The 24,501-nt window shown below is 42.4% G+C and overlaps 1 protein-coding gene across 2 annotated transcripts in view; it reads left to right on the top strand.

Annotated features, from left to right (window-relative positions):
* Positions 1-844: 844 nt before the first annotated feature.
* LOC115082226 (gamma-tubulin complex component 4) overlaps positions 845-24,501 on the top strand; it is a gene marked incomplete at its 3' end in the record, with an annotated part of 39,711 nt that continues 16,054 nt past the window's right edge. Inside the window, 7 exon segments of one of the 2 annotated variants that reach the window (XM_029586483.1) lie at positions 878-1,029; positions 2,919-2,985; positions 7,877-8,005; positions 11,623-11,745; positions 12,287-12,340; positions 13,208-13,264; positions 20,848-20,927. In XM_029586483.1, coding sequence (XP_029442343.1) covers positions 2,980-2,985; positions 7,877-8,005; positions 11,623-11,745; positions 12,287-12,340; positions 13,208-13,264; positions 20,848-20,927 — 449 coding nt within the window. 2 annotated transcript variants of the gene reach the window in all.

Here is a 24,501-nt window from a genome sequence, read left to right as displayed (position 1 = left end):
GTCTAGCTCAAAGCAAGTCCTATTTGGGAAATGTAGGCCTCTTCTGGTTTTTCAACTCCTATTTCAAAGCGTTTTAGGAGCTTCTCTATAGAAATATCCTATTTGAAATAGGGAAATGAAAAATCAGGACTTATCTGATTTATTTATTTATTTATGATTTATTTAAAGACTTTTATATACCGAAGATCATGTACTAGTACATATCGCTTCGGTTTACAGATAACCAGCAATAGAATTACCATATACATGGTGTACATAGAACAATAAACAGTCAACCGTGTACAGTTAATAAATAAGTAAGGTATTAAACAAGGAGAATTATACATTAAACAAGGAGTATTATGAATTAAGCATTAGGTTTTTACAGAGAACAATTAATGAATGGGTATACATTGAACATGGCGTAATATACAAGTGGAACATTAATATGTATGGTACATTATAGGTAGTGTAGTACTTTATTGGTGGTATGGGAATCTAAGTGGTTTTCCTATTCCATTTGTTATTTACTATAGGATATGTAAACTATGAGCCAGATGTACTAAGAATTTTTCCTACAGATACAAAACAGAAAATTGTTTTGGTACTCTTGGCTATATGACTCCCCGTTTTCTATACCACCCTAAGGCTTGCCTTGGAAGGAACACACATATTAGCCTGCAGGTTAGTAATAGTAAGGTACTGTTACTACAGTTTAAAGTGTTAATTACCACACCCTTTATCTATTATAAGCCACGTTACTGGACACAGAGATTCCAGTTTTCTCATTCTCCTCCTATTCACACGAGCTCCTGGAAGAAGGAGGGAAGTGACTACTGTACCCGGCAGGCTTTGCGCTGTCGCTGTGCTGACGTCATTAGCGAGCGGCGGCGGCGGCAGCGGCGGGAGAGAGCCGTTTCCTATCCCGAGGAGGCGCCGGGGGCCCGGAGGGAGAGCGGGCCAGCAGCGGAGATGATCCACGAGCTGCTTCTGGCGCTGAGCGGGTACCCGGGGAGCATCTTCACCTGGAACAAGCGGAGCGGCCTGCAGGTAGCGGGCACCGGAGGGGCTCGTGCTGTCCCCTCGCGCTAGGCATGGCTGGGGGCTGTGCCCTGCCTGACAGGAGCGCGTGGAGAAAACAGTCAACAACTTCTTTGTAGTTGGCTGAGACGGTTTTGCAGTGGGTGTTGTGAGCAGGACCCGGGTGGAAGGGACCTCTTTTAATTAGTGAGATTTCTGGATTCCAACATCAACTGGTTTAAAAAAAACAACAACCCATTAAGGACCAGATGTACTAAGCTTTTTCTTTTCTTTAACTACAGTGGGAAAAGCCCTTCAGTACATCTGGTCCCAACTCCCTGTTATCTTGAAGAATGCGCCTGAGAATTGCCAGATTGGAAGCTGCCTCCTTCGATTGTGTTCCAAACATTGGCTCATCTGCACTGTGTTAATTTTGAGTGCATCTTTATGGCATAAGATTTCTGATAAACTTTGATGATTGTAAAAGCCCCTGTAAGAAAAATAGCTTATTTCCAACTCTCTGAAACAATGTAAATGAAACGTCATTGGCAGAAGAAAGCTTTAACCTCATGTCTCACGGCTTCTGAATCACAATACTTTACACTAACCACTCAATCCAATCTCTCCCCCCAATAAAGGGGCTGATGCAATTAAAACGCGCTGAAAGCGGGCACTAAGTGTTCAGGGCCTGCTTTCCTAATGCACCCCCAGGCACCCTTTATGGGGGCGCCATGCAATATTTAAATTAAGGATTACATTGTCAAGGAGGCGCTAGCGTTGATTGCACGTCCCTAGCGCCTTCTTGACAGCGGGATCCCATAAGTATCGGCTGTCCGCTGGTTTAGAAAATGGACGCTGAATTTATCGGCATCCGTATTGCTAATCGACATACAGCCAGGAGTTCAGGAAACGGACACTTGTTAACTGAGCATCCATTTCCTGACCCTGACCGTCGGCACTTTTTAAAACTTTTTTTTTTTAAAGTTTTTGTGCCTCCTACTTAATATTGCGACGATATGAAGTAGGAGGATGTACAGAAAAGCAGTTTTTTCTGCTTTTCTGTACAACTTTTGGGATTGCTCAGCAATAAACACCTGCTCTAGGCAGGCGTTCATTTTTTAGCGTAAAACTGTGCATTTTAGATGCACTTATATTTTTTTGCATTGCGGGTGATTCCCTAATAGCCTCCACAACATGCATTTGCATGTGATGAGCGCTATTAGTTTTGCCATGCGTTGGATGCGTGCCTTGTGGAGGTGCTAATCCCCTTATTGATTTGCATGGGCCCAAAAGAGAGTTCTTCAGACTGGTATGTCATCCCCTTTGCAATCCTGAAAGCCATCACATTGTCTTGTGCTGCTTAGGTGTAATTAGAGACATTTGAAGATTTATTTATTATTTATTTATTGTTTTTGTTATACCGAGTTTCATGATAGGCATCACATCAACCCGGTTTACAAATAACAAGGAGTGTAAAGCATAACGTAACGTAAAAAACAATATTTTCAATAAGAACCTTGAACTTTAAAAACAGTGAATCAGAAAAAGGGAGAGGGAAAGTTACAAAAACAAGGAAAATAAACTTGGGATGGAAGGGGAGAAATTGAACAGCACAATATTTACATTTCAGCCTATTGATACATTAGAATAGCAAGTGAAAAATAAGACTATGAAACGGTACATAGGTAATCAAATGAATAAATATGACAGTTGTGAATGGTAATAGTATGATAAATATTCAGCAGGAATTAGTGAGAGAGGGTTTGAGGTTGGTTGATTCGTGTTTACATTCCATTATTGCATACGAGTTAGTGCTAGTGAGAGGAGGTTTTATTCAAGGCTTGGAAATGCTTTTTTGAAAAGCCAAGTTTTTAGTCTTTTCCTAAATGTTAAAGAGCATGGCTCTTGTCTCAAAACAGGTGGGATCGAGTTCCAGAGAGCTGGACCTGCTGATGAGAAGGCTCTGAGACTCAAGGATTTATGTTGGTAGGTTTTGGCCTTTGGAATTTGGAGTGACTCTTTGTAGTGTTCCCTGATAGGCCTGGCGGAGGTGAATTTTTTAAGTGGTATTTGTAGGTCGAGTTGCGTGTGTTGGTTGATAGTTTTGTATATGATGTTAATGGTTTTGTACATGATTCTATAGTGGATCGGAAGCCAATGGAGGTTTTTGAGAATAGGTGAAATGTGGTCAATTTTCCTGGAATTTGTAAGGACTCTGGCTGCAGAGTTCTGAACCATTTGTAAAGGTTTGGTGTAAGAAGCTGGGAGGCCTAATAGTAATGAGTTGCAATAATCTAGTTTGGAAAAGATTATTGCTTGCAAGATTGTTCTGAAGTCCTGAGTGTGAAACAGCGGTTTTATTCTTTTCAGGATATGTAATTTGTAGAAGCAATCTTTGGTGGTTTGGTTAATGAATGTTTTGAGGTTGAGACGATTGTCTAGGATGGCTCCTAAGTCTCTTACGTGGGTTGTTTGAAGGAGTGTGGGTGGTTTAGGAAGTGTGTTATTGTTTTCCGGTGATATGAGCAGGAATTCTGTTTTCGAAGCATTGAGTACAAGGTTTAGACTGTTGAGGAGAAGTTTAATTTCTAATAGGCAACTGTCCCAGTATTCCATTGTTTTTGAGATTGATTCTTTTATAGGGATTACGATCTGTACGTCGTCTGCAAAAAGGAAATGTTTCAGGCTTAATTTTGTAAGTAGTTGGCAGAGTGGTAGCAGGTAGACATTGAAAAGGGTGGGTGAAAGTGATGATCCTTGCGGCACTCCTCTATTAGAAGGGTGGTATTGGGATTCTTTATTATGAATTTTGACTCTGTATCCTCTGTTTTCTAGAAATGTTTTGAACCAGATGTGTAGAACAGCTCTGCTTCAGTCATATTGATGTTTGATTTAATACTATTGCTAGTCTGGTGAATGACGCTAATACTTTCACTTATGGTTAAGACCTGGCTTTTTACTTGCTCCTTCCCTAGCAGCTAGTTTTTTGTTTGTTTTTTTTTAAAGCAAATTGTTCAGAAAATGTGTAGCATTGTATGGAAGGGCTGTATGTTTAGGCCAGAGTATTATTATGGGTACATTGGGATATTTAAATGTTGATTTAGGGATTCAGTGCATGTTTTATGTTGTAACTTCATATATTTTATGAATGTAACCTGTTTTGATATCTTTGGATTAAGGACAGGCAATCAAATATTAATAGGAAAGACAGCGAGAGTAGAAAAGGGGGAGGAGTAACTTTATGTAAAACTTATTAGCAAAGTGGTTGATGCAGGGTGTAAGGGGAAAAGAGAAGGGGCTTGGGCTGGCTTGGAAAGAGATGATGGCAATTCCATCTGCACTGGTGTAGTCCAAAGATCTCCAACTCAGACAGAGAGCTGGCTTAAGATATGCAAAAGATAAGCGTGAAAGGGGAAGCGTTGTTGGTGGGAGATTTTAACCTGTCAGATATGAATTGGCGTATCCTATCTGTCAAATATGCCAAAAGTAAAGAGATTGTGGATGCCTTGCAAGGAGCCTTGCTCGGACAAATAGTGATGGAACCCGCAAGGGAAGAGATGATACTGAACGTGGGGCTTACAAGCGGAGGAAGTATTTCAAATGTCCAGGTAGGTGCCCACCTGAGCACCAGAGATCATCAGATGATATAACGGCCAAGGCACAGAGGAATCTTAAAGTTCTGAATTTCAAAAACACTGACTTTTTGGTAAAATGGGAACATTCCTTAAGGACATGCTGGTGGTTTGGGAGGAGGTAGGTGACGTGGAAGAACAGGGGACCCAAAAAATAGGGAGCCATAAAAATGGCAACAAATCTTTATGTCAAAAAAAAATAAATAAAAATAAGAGGAAAAGAAAACTGATATGGTTCTCCAAAAAATAAAGGCAAAAATGTGTAAATGTTCTCAAAAAGAACAAAGTCAGGAAGATTATCTAGTAAAGTTGAAAGAGATTATAGAAAGAAATCAGGATGGCAAAGGCACAAGCAGAAAAAAAGGTAGCTAAAGAAGTAAAGCGAGGTGATGACGTTTTTCAGAGATGCTGGAGACAGGAGGAAGACCACAGATGGAAAATAGACTTGCTTACCCGTAGCAGGTGTTCTCCAAGGACAGCAGGATGTCAGTCCTCACGTATCGATGACATCATCCAATGGAGCCGTCATGGAGCTTTGATCTCAGAGATTCTAGAGCTTTCAGCATGCTCTGCTGAGAAACCTCTAGAAAAGAAAACTGCGGGTCACTCGTTTCCAAAGAGGAAGAATGGAATGCATTTGAAGAATTGCGCCCGATGATTGGCCAAAAAGGACCAATGGGCGTAGAACCCAAGCAAATGCTTGGGAGAAGAAACAGCAAACAGCAGCAGAGTCTGCAGCAGGACTCCAGTTGCCTCATGACTGGAGAAGAGATCTGACCCCGCAGGTCAGATGGCGTGGAACTAAGAGTCGTGGTCAAAGTTGTCCAAATGTGTAATAGTTCACGTAGAAGTTTTATTTAATCTCAAGAATATGTCGCAACGCTGCATTTTTAGTCCATTTGCACAGTTCCCCCGACACAGACTGTTTCCATTAACTGTGTCGGAGGGACCTCAAATCTGTATAGATAAACATGCAGAACAAGACTGAAATGTAGGGACAAATAAGAGATTGACATACACAATCATTTACAGCATAAAGATATCTAAATATGGCAAAACTTACCAAGGCTTAAATGCTTACACAAATGCACATCAAAGTGATCACAAATGCACATGAAAGTGATCTTCTGGTTATACAGGGTTAAATAGCTTATAACAAAAAGCATGCCAAATTGGAAGGTCATGTGATCAAGGCTGTCAATCAAAGAGCAATCTAGAATATCTAAATCAATTTATACATGTAAATAAATCAAACAGAGTGACTAGAAAACCAGTAAAGCAAGGCAAGGTCTCAGAAAAACACAGAGCAATTAATGTTAACCTTGAGACTGCAGGGAACAATAGGGTCAAGTGTGTGAATCCACCTTTGCACATGTTGAATCAAAATGTGGGAGAAGTCGCCACCCCCCAGGGGATGGAGACCATATCTCAAGGACGCAAAAACGGAGTTGTGATAGAGTATGTTGTGTGTCCCACCAATATCTCACTAGAGGGACATTTTCATGGTCAAGACAGATACAAGAACAGTGTTCATAGATGAGGATGCAAATACATCATGTAGATTTCCCAACCTATACATGGGGGCATGGGCATAGAATAATGTAAATCACTCCCTTCATAGAGCAATCGGAGGATAATCATAATGAGAAGCTTCTCCCAGTTGTCAGGCCGATTCAGTACAGTGCGCTCCGATGGAGTGCACTGTTAACGCGTGGCCAACCCCCCCGAAACTATTAGCGCCTGCAACATGCAAATGCATGTTGATGGCCCTATTAGTTATTCCCGCACGATTCAGTAAATAAAATGTGCAGCCAAGCCACACATTTTACTTTCAGAAATTAGCGCCTACCCAAAGGTAGGCGCTAATTTCTGCTGGCACCGGGAAAGTGAACAGAAAAGCAGTAAAAACTGCTTTTCTGTACACCCTCCGACTTAATATCATGGTGATAGTAAGTCGGAGGACCCAAAAGTAAAAAAATAGCTAAAAATAATTAAAAAAAAATAAATTTAAAATCAGCCGTGGCTCGCGGGTTGAAAACTGGACGCTCAATTTTGCCAGCGTCCAGTTTCCGAACCCGTGGCTGTCAGCGGGCTCGAGAACCGACGCCGGCAAAATTGAGCGTCGGCTGTCAAACCCGCTGACAGCCGCCGCTCCTGTCCAAAAAGAGGTGCTAGGGCCACGCTAGTGTCCCTAGCGCCTCTTTTTACCGCGGGCCCTAATTTGAATTTTTTTTTTTTTTTTTACTGAATCGCGCGCACAGGAGAGTGGGTGCTTGCCTGCTCTCCTGCGACTTTTACTGTATCTGCCTGTGTGAGATTTGTAACGGGTGAGTGAGTGAGAAAAACCACAGGCTTTGCACTGGCCACGGTAAATAGTTGAAATAATAGGGACTGTGAAATTCAGAGGATAGAAAGACGCGTAAATTTCAACCACCATTAAAATACTGCCTGTGCAAACACTTCCTATGTCTTCCTGTTTGTTAAACCTGTACACACCCTTGCCACCAGATATGGTGCTTTTATCAGCCAAACTTGCAAACACACAATCTTTAATGTTTCTGTTATTTATGATAAAGAGGCATGGGAAGTCAAAGCTGAACCATTTTGCTTTTCCAAACCTGCAAGAAACGACTCTTCTGCCATCAGCAGCCTCTCTCGTGCCATCTACCCAATTTATAAGCAACAGAAACAAACGAGAAAAACATGCATAACTCGCTGCTGCTGCCATAACCGGGCGAAGGATCCAAATGTCATCAATGTGCAGAACAAAAATACAAACACCTACCATGATGGCCTACCAAAATAAACCAAAACCTTCATTTTATTTCCCCCCCTTAAAAATCCAGTGTTTCAGTCCCCTGCATCGGGATTTGGTGGTTTCGATGGAGAAGGAAGCAGAGCTCCTGGAAGTTAGTCACGAGCATATTCCATCTGTCCCATAAAATGGCAGCATCTACACTGTGTGTGTGACCTTTCATTCATTCATTTATTTATTTATGCATGTATGTATTGCTGTGTTTTGAAGCTTGCTTCCTACTTACGTACTGCAGCTCACTTGCTCCAGCTGCCGGTCAGAGTGTGGAAGCGCTAGGGCTGACAAACATCTCAGGTGATTTATTTTGAATCTGCCTCATTTCTAGCTTGACGCTCAGGATGCCGGAGATTTCAAGCAGATTTTAGTTGCCAGCGGTCAGGGCAGATTCCGTGGCTGTTCCTGTTCACTAACTGCACCCTTCCGTCCCCAGGTATCGCAGGATTTGCCTTTTCTCCACCCCAGTGAGACCAGCGTGCTGAATCGTATCTGCAGGCTTGGGACAGACTACATCCGCTTCACGGAGTTCATTGAGCAGTACACTGGGCATGTGCAGCCACAGGTGAGACGGCAGCTGCCCCCGCGGTAGGGATCCTGGGATAGCTCTTTTACTGATAAGCTGGCGGCTGGCATTGGTCCGCAACAAAGAAAAGGCAAGGGAGTAGGTAGAGGGGCAAGTCAAGAGGGAAATGATTTATACTGACACGTCTTGCTGTACAAAGAATTAAAGCATAGGGATCCATTTCACTGCTGTAGAGCCCATTGATTGGCTGCTGTCTTGCTAGTAGCTAGGTCAGAGCTCAGCTGTCCTTTTAAAAAAAAAAAAAAAGCACAGAGTATTTTCTTTTCTGATCTGGCATAAGGGCTTAGGGGCTCAGTGTGTGGTGTTTGTATGATGTGCCAGTGTTTGACAGGCAGCACAGCACATCTTCCATCTCACCAAGCATAGAGCATTAGAGGCTGCCTTGGTTCTTAAGTAAGATACGGAGGATGGATGAAGTGAAAGAAAACAAAGCTTCCTCTTCATCCAGTCGGACCAGTGTAGATGAATGGGTTATGCTTACCAACCAGGAGATGGAGACAGAGATCAACAGGTTTGCTGACATCTCCATCTGGAAGGTTATGGTAGCGGTGGCAGTGGCACTGTAAGAAGAGGACATACTGGTGCATCCTTACTTGGAAGATTAGCTTATCAGAGAGCATAGTCAGAAAGAAGAGCATTGCAGCCACTGGAAGGATGTGGAATTGTTCGGACATCAGGTTGGGTTGTAAACTTCTCCAAGAGCAGTTTTCTATCCTCCCAAACTCTGGCGTACCTGGGAACACTGTTTGACACAAAAGTAGGTCAGGTTCGCTTAACGGGACAAAGGGTCCAAAAATTGCAATAGCAAGTTTGCTTGTTGATATCGTTACAGAATCAGACAGTATGGAGTTATGTGCAGCTTCTGGGGTCTATGGCAAGGACACGTATGAGGCACCTCCAGGGAGCACTGTTGTCCAGGTGGAATACTCAATCCCAGGAATATCATAAGAGGTTGCCTGTTCTGAATTCAGGCAGGGCAAGATTGTACTGGTGGCTGGATTCCAGGAATTTGGAGAAAGGAGTGGACCTTGAGCCTCTAGCCTGGGTCATGCTGACAACAGATACCAACCTTTCAGGTTGGGGGATCTTTGCCTGGGACATGTTGCTCATGGGCTGTGGACAAAGGCAGAAGTGGCATGATCCATCAATCGCTTGGAAACCAGGCAAACTTGATTGGCCCTTCAGAATTTCATATCCATCCTCAGGGGTCAAGATGTCAGAGTGCTGTCCAACAGTGCCACAGTAATAGCATATGTGAATCATTGTGGAGCGGCAGGAATCCTCAGGTATTGGAAGAAGTGGATTTGCTGATTCACTGGGCAGAAAAGAATCTAAAGAAGATTTCAGCCTTCCATATAGCAGGAGTGCAGGACATTCAAATGTACTTTATCTGCTACAATACTGTCAGTCCAGGAGAGTGGTCATTGTCCTTGGTGGCCTTCAATCTGATAGTCATGAGGGGGGCTCCCTCTGGTGTATCTGATGGCCACCGACAAGATGTAAAGATCCGCAGGTTTTTCAGTTGGAGGACACAGAAAGGGTTGGCCAGTGTTGGATCAAGGCATCCAGATCGTACATCACAGGCGGTTCTATATGAGTTTCCTCCATTGCTGTTGGTGGAGGAATTGTTCAGAGGATTGCTGGTCATCCAGGCCTGATAATTTTGGTGACTGCAGATTGACCAAGGTGACCTTGGTATGCAGATCTCATTAGGTTGTTGGACACACAACCATTGTGGCTTCGTCAGTGCAGGGTACTACTTTCACAGGGTCCTGTTTTTCATAAGGTCCCGGATTGGCATTTTCTTACAGCTTGGCCCTTGAGCTGTAAGAAAGCAATTGATCAAAAAACGATGCACTCCCGAGGTGGTGAACATTCTCTTGAAGGCTAGAAAATCTTCTACCTCCTTAGCCTATGTGTGGGCTTGGGAAAATTTTTTAGTTTTGGTGTTTTGTTAGGAAGGCCTCGGTGGCTAACATTTTGGAGTTACTGCAGGATAGTCTGGCTAAGGGTTTAGCTCGTAATTCTTTGAAGGTGCAAGATGCAGCTATTGCCGCCTTTATTTTCTCATCCAGATATTACTTGCTTCTTAAGAGAAGTTTAGCAAATTAGGCTTCCGGTGAAAGACCTATTCCATCTTGAGATCTGAATTTGGCGTTGTCCTCTCTGGCAGGTTCAATGTTTGAGCCTATTCAGGCACTTTTGCTGAAGTTGTTTTTCTGGTGGCAGTTTGTTTGGCCAGACAGATCTCTGAATTACAGTTGCTGTCATTACCATTTTTAATGATCATGAGAGATGTGGTCAATATTCATATAGTATTGTCCTTTCCTCTGAAAGTAGTGAATGTTTTTCACATAAATCAGAATGTGTGTCTGCCTTCTTTTGGTAAGCATAGGGAGAGAGAGAAATACAGTATGATTCACTCCTTTAGATGTGAGGAAAGTTCTGAGATACCCGAAACTCCGAGATGAGTTTCAAAGATCACATCATCTTTGTGTGTTGTTCAGTGGAGTTAAGAAAGCTGGAATCGGCTGCCAAGGCCACCATTGCAAGTTGGATTAAGGAGCTTCATGGCAGCTTCCACGGATAAGGCAAGTCCTTACCTAAGCAGGCCAGGGCACATTCTGCTAGTGTGCAAGCAGCTTCATGGGCAGAGTTACATTTTAGTTTATCCACAGAAGGTATGTAGAGCTATAACTTGGAGGACTTTGCATTCCTTCTCAAAGCATTTGTCGTTTAGATGTGAGTTCTCCACTGCAGAAGTCTTAAGAGAAGGATTGGCAGTATCCTGCCCAGTTCAGGATTAGCTTGGCTACATCCCATCTGCCTGGACTGGTCTGACTGATTGAAGAGGAAGGTGAAATTTTATTCTTACCTATCCTTGAAACTAGAACCCACTCTTGCACTGCCAAATAAGCTGCTGTTCATTGAAGCTCTCTGAAGTGGATGATGCCGATTGGATCCTGCTTCTGGTAAGCAGGGAGGATAAGTATCAGTGTTTGTATATAGTTCTGTGCTTACTTTGTTTATTTTCTCTGTTCTTACTCTGGATAGCCCTCTGGTTGGAAGGGATTTAAATTCTTGAAAATTAGTTTGATACAGGTAATACTGGCAGACTGAAGTCAGCACACGTGCTCGTGAGGAGTGATGTCAGCAAACCTGTTGATCTGACTCCATTTACTGGTTGGTGGGCATAACCCATTCATCTGGGACTGTCTGACTAGATTCAAGGAAAGGAAATTCAGGTAAGAATAAATTTCACCATCAAGGGGCAAGCAATACTGAGTCAGAATGTGTTATAGAAATGTATTTATCTGGCAATCACTCCAGAATGGTCAGCTTTAATTCATTCCTTGGCCTACTAAATGAAGCTTTTCAGTGTATTCACAAGATGTAGAAGTGGGGGCCACTCTGGGATTGAAGTCTATGCAGAACGTGTGCTCGTGGTTTTGTGCTGGATCTGGGTTCCATGGGGACAGCTTTCACCCTTTTTTTAATGCTACATTTCATTTCTTGTTGTTTTGTTTTCTGGTTTCCTTCTGCTGTTGTCTGAGGGTCTGTGACCTTGGGTAATACAGATGTCTTTGGGTTTTCAGGACCACCATCCATCCCAGCAGGGCCAGTGTGGGCTGCACGGGATTTACCTTCGGGCCTTTTGCACAGGTCTCGACTCTGTACTGCAGCCATACCGGCAGGCGCTACTGGACCTGGAGCAGGAGGTAAAAGGATAATATGGGTAGGGAGACCCTGGAGGTTGAGATGGGTCATTTTATTCCCTCTTGAATGAGTGGGGCATCAGCTCTAAGCATCTCGAAGGCTCTTTGTTTAGAAGGCTGTAGTAGTCTACTGTGTTCAACTGTTGTTCGTTGTAAGCATTCTATTTCCAGCTGACATTGTGAGATATTTTAGGAGCATGGCTACTTTAAGACGATCCCTGTCCCTGCTGTGAGGTACTGTATACTCCCTGCTTCAAGGATCTATTGAGGAGGGGGAGAATCGTCCTGCCTCATCTGCATTTTTGGGTGTCTGTGAGGCCAGAATAGCTTCTGTAAGACACACAAATTCTGCAGTTTTTTCCAATGAGGATGTGCCCAGGAAATTTTGCTTCTTATCCCTGTGAGACAATGTGTGGGTAGGCCAAGCAATGCCTTTCCACTACAGCTTACAGCTGAGGGCTTTGCAAAGCTGAAAATACGGTGCCTTGTCTTTCATGCGCTGTGCTTTTGGAGTTTTACCTTCTTTGCTTTATTTTCTTTGCAGTTCTTGGCAGATCCTCACCTCTCCATCTCTCACATCAACTATTCCCTGGACCAGGTATGTTCCCAGTGCAGAGCACCTTTTGGCTTCTGTTTGCACATTTGCATTACCAATTGAAGAACAGTTTGATTAGGAAACACAATTGTGTGCCATAAAGTGCAGTTTTTCTGGGTCTGTATAAGAAAACAGAAACTATTAGAAAGATCGGTCAGCTTGACTTGTGGCATGTGTAGATAGCATTCAGTTTTGCTAATATACTGTATATTTTTTTGAAAATCTGATATATCTTCCTGAAAGGCAATAGAAACAGGAACGTTTGGGAATATTACCAGGGAAAGCAAAGATTTCAGCTTGCATGGAAGAAAACGTTTCGGGAGAGAAGATGGGATAAGGAAGATGAATGAAAAAGAAAGGGCTGAGGAATGAGAAAGGAGAGGAAGAAAGTGTGTAGGGATGAGAGTATCCTAAGAAAAAATGGATGGGAGGTAGGGGAAAAATTAGAAATGGGAGGAGTTTAATTGAGCCTGAGGATTAGTTCTAAGGGGTAAGATTAGCGGAGAAACGAATGGATGGAAGGGAGAATTGGAGAGGAAGGGAGAAGAATGAGGGAGAAGAGTGCCAGAAGGAGACTGACATTCATGCCTAGAAAGATTTATCCTAGTTCTGAAATCTGAAAATGCCTTCCTTTTTCTCCACATTTGCATATGTTAATTACCTGCTCTTAGGAGGTGGAGATTCCTATAGCTTTTGAAGTTGTCTTCTCCAAAAACTGTCCAAAAGATCCTGACTCCATTGATCAGGTTTTCAGAATAGGCTACCTAAGCCACAAGGATTTGTAGAGGATCGGCTATCTTAGGATATATTTTAAATTATACCCTCTCATGCTGATGGTATAAGTCTATATATTGGCCCATGTTTTTTCAGTTCCAGCTCCTTTTCCCGTCCGTGATGATTGTGGTGGAACAGATCAAGAGTCAGAAGGTAAATTTTCCCCTTTACATCTCCTTCCTTTGCTCCCCTTCTTGTTTCTTATTGTTAGAGAAGCAGCATATTAGAAAAGAAGGGGCCCTGTTTCTGCATTTAATGCTGTGGAACTACAAATACCACAATGCTCTGGGGTTTGTATGAATTGAAAAAAAAATGGGTTGATCTAGTCCTACACTAGAACTTGTAAGCCATCATTCCTTGAAGAAATGTACAAAAGTTCAACAGACTTCCTCTGACGAGGGCTCCAGGGATGATCTTGGAAACTATTGGCTTGTGAGCTTTGATGTCTGTGCCGAGTAAAATGGTAGAAACTATTCTTAAAAAAAATCACTGGCCATATAGATAAACGGATTAACGGGAAAGAGTCAACATGGTTTTAGCAAAGGGATGTCTTGCCTTACCAATCTCTTTAGATTCTTTGAAGGTATAAATAAACACATAGATGTATGCGATCTAGTGGATATATTGTATTTAGATTTTCAGAAGACATTTGACAAAGTCCTCCATGAGACGTGCCTCAAGAAATTAGCAAGACAGGGTAGAGGAGGCAGTGTCCTATTGTGGACAGAAAATAGAGGGCAAGTCTAAATGATCAGTTTTTCAAATAGAGACCTGCGCTGTTTAACATACTCATGAAAGACCTAGAATAGGGAACGATGAGCGAGATGATCAGATTTTCAGTTAAAACAAAATTATTCAGAGAGCAACGGATTGTGAGGACTTACTGAAGGACCTTTCAGAGATTGGGCATTTGAATGGCAGATGAAATGTTTAGGGAAAAGTGCCAAGTGATGCACATAGAGAAAAATAAAACCAATTACAGGTACACGATGCTAGGTTCTGTATTGGAAGTCATCAGCTGGGTCAAAGACCTTGGAATTCTTGTGGACAGTACTTGAAATCTTCAGCTCGGGGTTTGGCGGTGGTCAATAAAGCAAATGGAAATTTTGTGGAAAGGATTAGAGAACAAAACTGAGAATATCATAATGCCTTTGGATAGATTCATAGTGTGACTGCACCTTGAGTTTGATGTGCAGTTACCTCATCTCAAAAAAAGACATAGCAGAGATATAAAGAGTTCAGAGGAGGGCGACAAAAATGATAAAAGGATGAAATGGATTGTCTGTGATGAGAGGCTATGCAGGCTAGGCTCTTTAGCTTGAAAAAGAGATGGCTCAGGGGGGACAGGATAGAAACTCTATAAAATCATGAGTGGGGTGGAACGAGTAAATAAAGGATGGTTATTTATCCTTTCCGATAATACTAAAACAAGGGGCCGCGCCTTGAAACTAATGAGCAGTAGATTTAAAACAAATCATAGAAAGTACTTTTTTACTCTGCGCACTATCAAGCTGTTCCTTGTACGTACCCGGATCAGTCCAGACTTGGGGTTATGCCTCCCTTCCAGCAGATGGAGACAGAGAAAAACTTGAAGGGCACCCTCACTTAACCTGGTGTGCCACCTGCATCCCTTCAGTATTTCTCTATCTCCAGCAGATGGAGGTGGTGCAAACCCTGCTGTCTTGCCCTGATTCATGGTCAAGGCGACTAGCATAGCAGGGGTTAAAAAAAAAAAGGTTTGGACAAGTTCCTGGAGGAAGAGTCCATAAGTGACGCGCGCAGCTCCAGACCATGCGGTGAAGTAATGGTGTGCGCCAGTGCATGATGCATTTGCGGAGACTCGCGGTCGCAACAAAATATGGAAGGATTGTGTTTCTGATGGGTAAGGCATGTTGGCAGTGCCTCCCTCTCGTGCTAAGCCTGCTTCTTTGGCGCAAGCTTCCAGGCCTGTCCCGGGGTTTCCTCTCTCGGCGCGGGAATGGTGGCCATGTTGGATTCGGCTATGCGGCTGTCAACTTCACCGGGAGAGGTCAGGGTTTCACCACTGCGACTGTCCCTAGCTATGGTAGGCACAAGGATGGACCAGGGGAATTTGGACAGGGATGATTTCCTCCTGAATCGTGGAGGCTCAGCTGTAGGGGATTTCCCCCTGGATTGTGACTGAGTCCCTTTTCAACTAAATTTGATCTCCTTCTGCACAAGGCATACTTAGCCAAGAAAGTGTCTGGGGGGTCCTTTTAATTCCCTGTCTCGATCTGTTGGTGAACCCAGATCATGGGAGAGGAAGCGTACCGAAGGTGTTCAGCGTGTTTTGGGATTTTCATTGTTGGCTGATGAGTCTGAGGATCTTGAGCCGGCACTAGGGGAGAAACCCAGGGACAGATGCGTTACCGGAGGCGCCTGACCTAGCTGGGGACCCAGAAGATGGCAGAAGGAGATGATCCCAAAGTGGTGCACCTCTTTCGCAGAGAAGAACTCTGTCTGCTGTGAAGGCTTTTTACAGTGCTTATCCCCGTGTTTACAGATAAGCAGACAAGTACTCAGTCAGGTTAGAAGCATTTATTGATATGCAAAATAAGATAGAGTATTGGGAAGGATAATCAAATGACTTACCTGATAGCCACTGTCGGAACTCCTTCAGTTTTCTGCCGGCACATTAGCTGCTTATAAAGATAATTTCTTTCTTTGTTTACAAGTTCCCTCTTATCTGAGCAAGTCATGACAGCTGAATCTGTTTCTTTTCATCTTTGCCCAATATTGCCCCATCATTAGTATCTTTCCTGTTCCCAGAGGCTGTTATCTCTCTTCTATCTGAGTTTCAATCCCACCAGGTGCCTGTGGTTTCGGCATCATGAGTCCCTTTTGTCTGGTTGTCAGATCTCCCCACTGGCAATGTTTCTTTTTCTGATTTGAATCATGAGCACCACAGCTGCAGTTCTTGTGTGTGCACATTATGTCTGCTAGAGCCGACTCTTGCTCTGCAGATGTCCAGTTTATACCACAGGTGCTTTAGAAGCTAGGAATCAAGGTGGCGCAGGAGTCTGACTTGGAGGAAGCAAATCCTATGTTAAACGGTTTGTACGGTCCAGTAAAGGCTTTTCCCTTTCATAAGTCAGTAAAGATGTTGCTAGTTCTGACGTGAGATGCTCTAGAGCCCAGCTTAAGAGTTTGGAGAGCTATGGCGAAGCTTTATCCGTTGCCAGAGGAGAATTTGGCGCTTTTAGCTCTTCCCAAGTTTGATGCTTTAGTTTCAGCGGTCACCAAGAAGACCACTATTCCGGTAGCAGGCTCGGCCGCTTTAAGGGATGTGCAGGATCACAAATTGGAACTTCATCTTAAAAAGAAATTTAAGGTTTTGGCCCTTGGCATAAGGGCTGCAGTTTGCAGAGGACATGTCTGTATGGGGTCCAGCAATTGCCGGAGTCACAAGCTACGTTGCGGGACGCTGAGTGTCGGGAAGCAGCTGCGGCTTAGGGAGTGGATGCCTTCTATGATCTGCTAGACGGTTGTTATGGTTACAAAGCTGGCCAGTGATTGTGTGGGCCAAATCTCAGCTTGGTGCTCTTCCTTTTAAGGGAAAGGTTTTGCTTGGAGAGGACTTGGGAGCAGATAATGAAACATCTGGGAGAGTCCAAGGTGTATAAGTTGCCAAAAGATAAGCCGACGGGCAGGAGATGTTTTTTTCCTGTGTGGGCTAGGTTTCGAGACAATATGCTCTGTGAGTCCACAGAGGCAAACCGCAGTCAGAAGTCAGTCCTGGGGGTCATCCTTTCGAGGTGTCAGGAGACCGTCCCAGGACAACTCTGCTATGGATGCAGGGGGAACCCAAAACTCTGTTTCCATATGGATGGTTATTTACCCTTTCAGAAATAGTTTTGGGTAAAGCAATTGTGCAATAAATTTATAAAAAAAAAAATAGAAATTAAAACAAAAAACAGTAGTAATAGTTTTCTAGGGAGCACATGTGGTTTTGAGAAATGTTGTGTTGAACACTAGAAAAATTGTGGGTATTTTCTAGCATGTTTAACTTTATACCATGTAGAGGTTGTATCAGCTTCTGTTTTCTTCGAGGCTCCTTGAAACATACTATTTATCAGTGATGCTTAAATATTTACATGTGGCCTTACTTCTCTGCTTGTGGTAGATGACTGTGCTTTTGTCCGTTTCTGGTCATCTGGAGGACATAAAATGTCATTGATAAATATTTGGTATTTATAAATTGACCAATAAGGTGTGTAATATAAGTAAAAACAAGAATCCCAAAAATGTTCTAACACCCCAAAAAGAAACCTTTTTAAATTAAAAAAAAAAAAAATTCCACAAAAAATATATATACCAATACCACTTGTTTTAAATTAGTCATTTTTTGAGGCGTTAGAATGTTGCTTTTGGTATTCTTGTTATTGATAAATATGCATCTAGTAATATATAAACAACATAGTATTAAAAGCTGATGTTGCTCTTCAGTATGTCTAGAAAAGCTTGGGAAACCTCATAGCGTTTTTTGTTTTTTTAATCTCACTTTAAAAACAGTCGTTACACAGCCTTTTTGCCATGTTAATTGCTTAACACTGCTTTTTGTTATGTGTGTTGGCTTTATTTTTAAGTGTATATTACAGCCCGAAATTGGCATGGAGCTGTATAATTTTAATCATTGGTTTCCAAGCTATGACTGTGAAACTGAAGCAAAAAGCTGAATTTTTTAGTTTGTTTTTTTTAAACATTTTTTAAAACATTTTTAAGACACTAGCACTTATCATTTAAGAAGTCATAGCTTGGAAACCAATGATTAAAATTATACAGCTCCATGCCAATTTACGGGCTGTAATATACACTTAAAAATAAAGCCAACACACATAACAAAAAGCAGTGTTAAGCAATTAACGCGGCAAAAAGGCTGTGTAACGGCTGTTTTTAAAGTGAGATAAAAAAAAAAACGCTATGAGGTTTCCCAAGCTTTTCTAGACATACTGAAGAGCAACAGAGTAACATCAGCTTTCAATACTATGATGTTTATATATTACTAGATACAGGATTATACATCATATTGTTGCAGTTTACAATATCACATTGATAAATATGTGCCATGAACAAATTCAGCTCAGTTGAAAGCAGTGTGGGGGTTGCTAGCCACCCATGTGGATCACCAGGGCAAGGCAGACCCGGATGCTGACTTTTTGGATAATAGAGACATTTCTGTTATCTGGAGATAGCCTGTCTATTCTTGCTTCTGTCATAGAATTGGTCCTTGGTGCTTTTCCAATGGAAACATTTATTCTGTCAGCTGGAAAGATTGTATCAGCAGCAGAATGGAGCGTTTGCCACTCATCTCTGCTTTCTTTATGTAAATGATGCTAATTTCCATTTGCATTCCATGTTCCATTCAGGCAGGCAGCCATCCCACCCCACCTCCCCAGAGTGCATGGTTTCTCAGTTTCCAGGCTTGTGCACCTCTGAAGAGGAGCTGGACAAGGAACAATCTTCCTAGTACCCAATTATACATTTGTAAGCTGAAACACAGGTAGATCAGGCTATATAGAGTCATTGGCAGATCCAGGACACGGACCCATGTACATTCACCATATGTACGTGATTTAGGCGTTATGATAGATAATCAGCTTAACTTCAAAAAATTTATAAGCACCACCACTAAAGACTGTTTCTATAAACTTCTTGTCCTGAGAAAATTGAAACCACTTCTCCACTTCTATGATTTTCGGATGGTTCTGCAAGCCATTATACTAACAAAAATTGACTATTGCAACTCGCTCCTTTTTGGCCTACCAACCTCATCCATCAAACCCCTCCAGATGATTCAAAACTCTGCAGCTAGAATCCTTACCAATACGAATAAAAGAGACCACATAACCCCCATACTAAAACTCCTCCACTGGCTGCCTATTAAGCAAAGGATTCTCTATAAAGTATACACAGCAATTCATAAATCTATTTACAACATATCCCCACTCCACTTAAGCACCCAACTACGTTTTCATTCTTCAACTAGACCTATCAGAGGAGCTTATAAAGGCACACTCTATGTTCCTTCAACAATATCCTTACATCGGAAACGTTCCATTTCTTTAGCAGGACCTGTCCAATGGAACATGCTCCCGCCAGACATCCGCCTTGAGATCTGCTTTGCTTCCTTCAAAAAGAAAATTAAAACCTGGCTCTGTAGCCAAGCTTTTCCAGAACTTTGATTATTTTTTACCTCCAGCTATCAAGATTTTCTCACCATCTCAATCCCTTTTGCAGATCACAGTTATCTTAGACAATTATGCCTTATTTTATGATTTGATTTCTCAGAGACTTTACAACTTTATCAGTGTTATTATTCGAATCTGTTTTCCATGTTTTCCAAGTTCTATAACCTTGTTATATGTACCGCCTCTTGGCATAATTTTTATGTTTCAATGTAAACCGATGTGATCTGTATTTTAATACAGGAACACCGGTATATAAAACGCTTCCTAACTCCAACATTATTTAATCTCCCATCAATCAACACGCTTCGCTAGTAATAACGTTAATAAATGTTATTTATTCAATGCTATCTATACTTATATATAATTATCTGATCTTCATTTTCCTTCTCACTCCAAGTTATTGATTTCCTTGTTATATGTAACTGCTTTTTCTGCACTATTGTTCAAATTGTAAAGTTTTATTATTATTACATCCCTGTTTCTTGTGAACCAGCATGATGGGACTATCGTCCTGAATGTTGGTATATAAAAAAACTTAAATAAATAAATAAATAAAAATCTAAAAATAAATAAATAAATAAAAATGATACATACTCCCATTAGAGGAAAAGGAAGGACCTGAGCAGTCTGTAGAATGGATCACTATGCTGTGCTTGAGTTTCATCTTTGCTGTTTGGTATGATATTAATCCTTCCTTCTTTCTGCTCTGTGCACGACATAGACCAGGGGGGGAAAATGTGGTACATTGGTTGGGTTTTCAGGATATCCATCATGAATATGCTTGAGAAATGTATCTGAATGCATGGAGGCAGTACATGCAAATATATATCCGAGGCATATTCATTGTGGATATCCTGAAAACCCGACCTGCTTGCGGAACTCAAAGACTGGAGTAACCTTCCTTTGGCATAGATCCAATATGACTGTCAGGAAGTAAAAATGTTGATGCCCTCCAATTTGAGGGTTGCTCCTACCCGCTTTACTTCCAGCCCAGCATTACTTCCCTCTAACCTCTCCATCTTCCCAGGGAATACTATGGAGACACATTCTAGAGCACAAAAGTGTTATTCCTACCCGCTTTACTTCCAGCCCAGCATTACTTCCCTCTAACCTCTCCATCTTCCCAGGGAATACTATGGGGACACATTCTAGAGCACAAAAGTGTTATTCCTACCCGCTTTACTTCCAGCCCAGCATTACTTCCCTCTAACCTCTCCATCTTCCCAGGGAATACTATGGGGACACATTCTAGAGCACCAAAGTGTTATTCTGCAAAGGGCATTCCAAAGTTATACCTGCGGGGTAAATGTAATTTTGTTTGAATGGTCTTGGGGACTGATGTATCAGCAGACAGATCAGATGAATGTGTCTGTACAATGATCTTCTTTTTTAATAGATTGGTTTGGATAAGATAGCCTTATTATTATTATTATTTTTTTTTTACTGAGCTGGACTGGTTAATATGGTTTCCACCCTCGGCTGCAAACCTTCATAGAACATTTTTGTCTTTTTTTTTTTTCTGTGTAGATTCATGGATGCCAGATCCTAGAGACAGTGCACAAGCACAGCTGTGGGGGGCTGCCACCTGTCCGTAGTGCCCTGGAGAAGTAAGGAAATGAGATTTCACAGTCTGGCACCAAATGATGCTGGCTTACTGGAGATAAGCTGGACCAGGGGCCTATACACTTGTGATTTTCAGAAAAGTCAGAATTACAGATCTCAAAGTGTAGTAAATAAATATAAAAACAGACAGGCCCCTATTCAGCTGCTATGCAGCTCAGTTAGTTAGTTAGGATACATTTATCCAGCTAACTGAGCCCTTATATTCAGCGATGCGGCTGTGCCACTGAATATATCCTGCTTTCTTAAAGTTATAGTATATATCCAGCTAGCTTTAGGACAGGTGTTTGGATCGACCACAGTTAGCTGGATAAGTTATGCCTTGATTTAACCAGCCAGATTTTAGCGGGATAAAAAGTTATCCAGCTAGAATTTAGCCAGATAAGTGCACATAGGAGGAGGCTGGGAACTACAGACCGGTTAATCTGATCTCTGTGGTGATCAAACTAATGGAATCACTGCTAAAACAGAGAATAGTGCAATTTTTGGAATCCAGTGGATTGCAAGATCTGAGACAGCATGGGTTTGTTTTTTGGTTTGTTTTTTTTTACCAGAGGTAAATCTTGTCAGACGAATCTAATCAATTTTTTTGATTGGGTGACCAGAGAGTTGGATCAAAGGAAAGTGCTAGATGTAGTGTACTTGGATTTCAGCAGGGCCTTGTCACGGTTCCACACAGAAGACTTATAAATAAATTGTGTGCCCTTGGTATGGATCCTAGAGTGGTTGCGTGGGAGGTGACAAAGGATAGTGGTAAATGGAGTTTTCTCTGATGAGGGGGATGTTGTTAGTGGTATGCCTCAGGGATTGGTCCTTGGACCGGTTCTTTTCGATATTTTTGTGAGCGATATAACAGAAAGATTGTCGGGAAAGGTTTGTCTTTTCTCCGATGATACCAAAATCTGTAATGGGGTGGACAGCCAGAAAGGTGTGGAAAACATGAGGAGGGATCTAGCGAAGCTCGTGGAATGGTTTAAGGTTCAGTAGCTAAGACTTAATGCTAATAATGCAGATTAATGCATTTAGGATGCAAAAGCCCAAGGGAAAGGTACAGTATTGGAAGTGAAATTCTTCTAAGCACAAAGGAAGAGCAGGATAGGGAGTAATTGTATCTGATGATCTTAAGGTGGCCAAACAGGCGCTTAGCAAAATGCACAAAACATGTTGAAATACACCCACAGAAAGTGACAGGCAGGTATGCACTTAGGAAAATGAACAAAACACGCTGAAATGCGCACATAGAAAACTCTCAGGTACATGCGCACAAAACATGCTCAGTGATGCACTTAGCTATGTGTACCATATACGCACAAAGAACATGAACGGGGATGCAGAGTTAGGAACACAAGAAGGTGTGCAGGTGCACAAAACCCCACCGCGGCCTACCATGTGGAGTCAGAAAAAGGGAGGTGATATTGCCTCTGTATAGGTCCCTGGTGAGACCTCACTTGGAATACTATGTACAGTTCTGGAGACTGCACCTTCAAAAGGACAAACAGGATGGAGTCACTCCAGAGAGTGGCTACTAAAATGGTCAGTGGTCTTCGTTCTAAAGCATATGGGGATTGTGATGGAGTGTACAGACAACTCCCTCATCCTACTTTAAGGAGCCCAGTTTAGGTTTCTAACCCAGTCCTCCTTAATGTAGACCGCTGCCAGAGATTCTGGGTGAAGGGAGGTCAAGTAATAAGTTAGGGCTGGACAGACCAGCAGGTGCTTTTGTTTTCTCCGCCTCGTGTGAATCATCCATTTGGGAGCTGGCCCCAAAGAGAGAGAAAATGAAGCAAGTAATCCAGATCCTGGCCACAGGTCAGCAAAAGCTGCAGAATGCTTTACAAACTTGAATAGACAAACAGCAGTGGCTGCAAGTCATTTAACACAACAAAGCTTAGTCTTAACTAACATAAGAACATGCCATACTGGGTCAGACCAAGGGTCCATCAAGCCCAGCATCCTGTTTCCAACAGTGGCCAATCCAGGCCATAAGAACCAGGCAAGTACCCAAATGGACTTCTCCTCCAAGAACTTATCCAATCCTTTTTTAAACACAGCTATACTAACTGCACTAACCACATCTTCCTGCAACAAATTCCAGAGTTTAATTGTGCGTTGAGTGAAAAAGAACTTTCTCCGATTTAGTTTTAAATGTCACATGCTAACTTCATGGAGTGTCCCCTAGTCCTTCTATTATCCGAAAGAGTAAAAAAACGATTCACATCTACCTGTTCTAGACCTCTCATGATTTTAAACGTCTCTATCATATCCCCCCTCAGCCGTCTCTTCTCCAAGCTGAAAAGTCCTAACCTCTTTAGTCTTTCCTCATAGGGGAGCTGTTCCATTCCCCTTATCATTTTGGTAGCCCTTCTCTGTACCTTCTCCATCGCAATTATATCTTTTTTGAGATGCGGCGACCAGAATTGTACACAGTACTCAAGGTGCGGTCTCACCATGGAGCGATACAGAGGCATTATGACATTTTCCGTTTTATTCACCATTCCCTTTCTAATAAATCCCAACATTCTGTTTGCTTTTTTGACTGCCGCAGCACACTGAGCCAACGATTTCAATGTGTTATCCACTATGACGCCTAGATCTCTTTCTTGGGTTGTAGCACCTAATATGGACCCCAACATCGTGTAATTATAGCATGGGTTATTTTTCCCTATATGCATCACCTTGCACTTATCCACATTAAATTTCATCTGCCATTTGGATGCCCAATTTTCCAGCCTCACAAGGTCTTCCTGCAATTTATCACAATCTGCTTGTGATTTAACTACTCTGAACAATTTAGTATCATCTGCAAATTTGATTAGCTGAGGCCCTGTAATCTGCTGTGTCCAAAATACCTCAGGCACCTTCACCTTCACAAATCCTGTTTAAGATGAAGGCAGATGAGGACCTGGAGGTCTTTTAAAAAAACTTTGAAAGGACCGCCTGCCTTTTGGCCTGGCCAGAGACCAGCTGGACAACTTCCTTGGTGAGTTTTCTTACAGGCAGGAGTCAAACAGCTTTCCAGGCAGTCAATCCAGATGGGAGGGCTTCCTATGAGAACATCAGGTCACTGTACTTCAGAGAGCGGGACATTCCCCAGGACATTACCGACAGCAGTTCTGGCAAGCCCAGGAGAGCCCTAGAAATCTCTTTCACCGATTGAAAGATGCCGGTTGGAAGTGGCGTTGGCCGGAGTCAAGGTCGGGATCAGAAGTAGCTCATCAGATACTCCTGAAGCAGTTCCTGGATGGTCTAGACCAGCTCATGTGGCATTGGGTCTGCTGGCTCACTAGGCTCACCTTGGAAGTGGCAGAAGCCTTTCACCAGGCACAGTCAATACCTGCCAGCATAAGGGGCTTAGAGAGGCAACCTGTAACCATTCCCTGGCATGGGACAGAGGATAGAAGACTCGGCCAACGCCCAAGGAAGACGTACACATACTGAAAAACAGTGCTTTGAAGTAGCGACATCCCGCAACCCAAAAAAAAATAAATAAAGGGGAATCTGGAGAGACAGGAACAACCCAGAAACGGGACCTTGCAGACCCTCTCTTTTTGTGCACCTTGT

The sequence above is a fragment of the Rhinatrema bivittatum genome, unplaced genomic scaffold (genome assembly GCF_901001135.1).
Source record: "Rhinatrema bivittatum unplaced genomic scaffold, aRhiBiv1.1, whole genome shotgun sequence".
In the NCBI taxonomy this organism is placed as follows: Eukaryota; Metazoa; Chordata; class Amphibia; order Gymnophiona; family Rhinatrematidae; genus Rhinatrema; species Rhinatrema bivittatum.
Note: the sequence above shows the minus strand (reverse complement) of the source record. Positions and strands in the feature narration are given on the sequence as shown.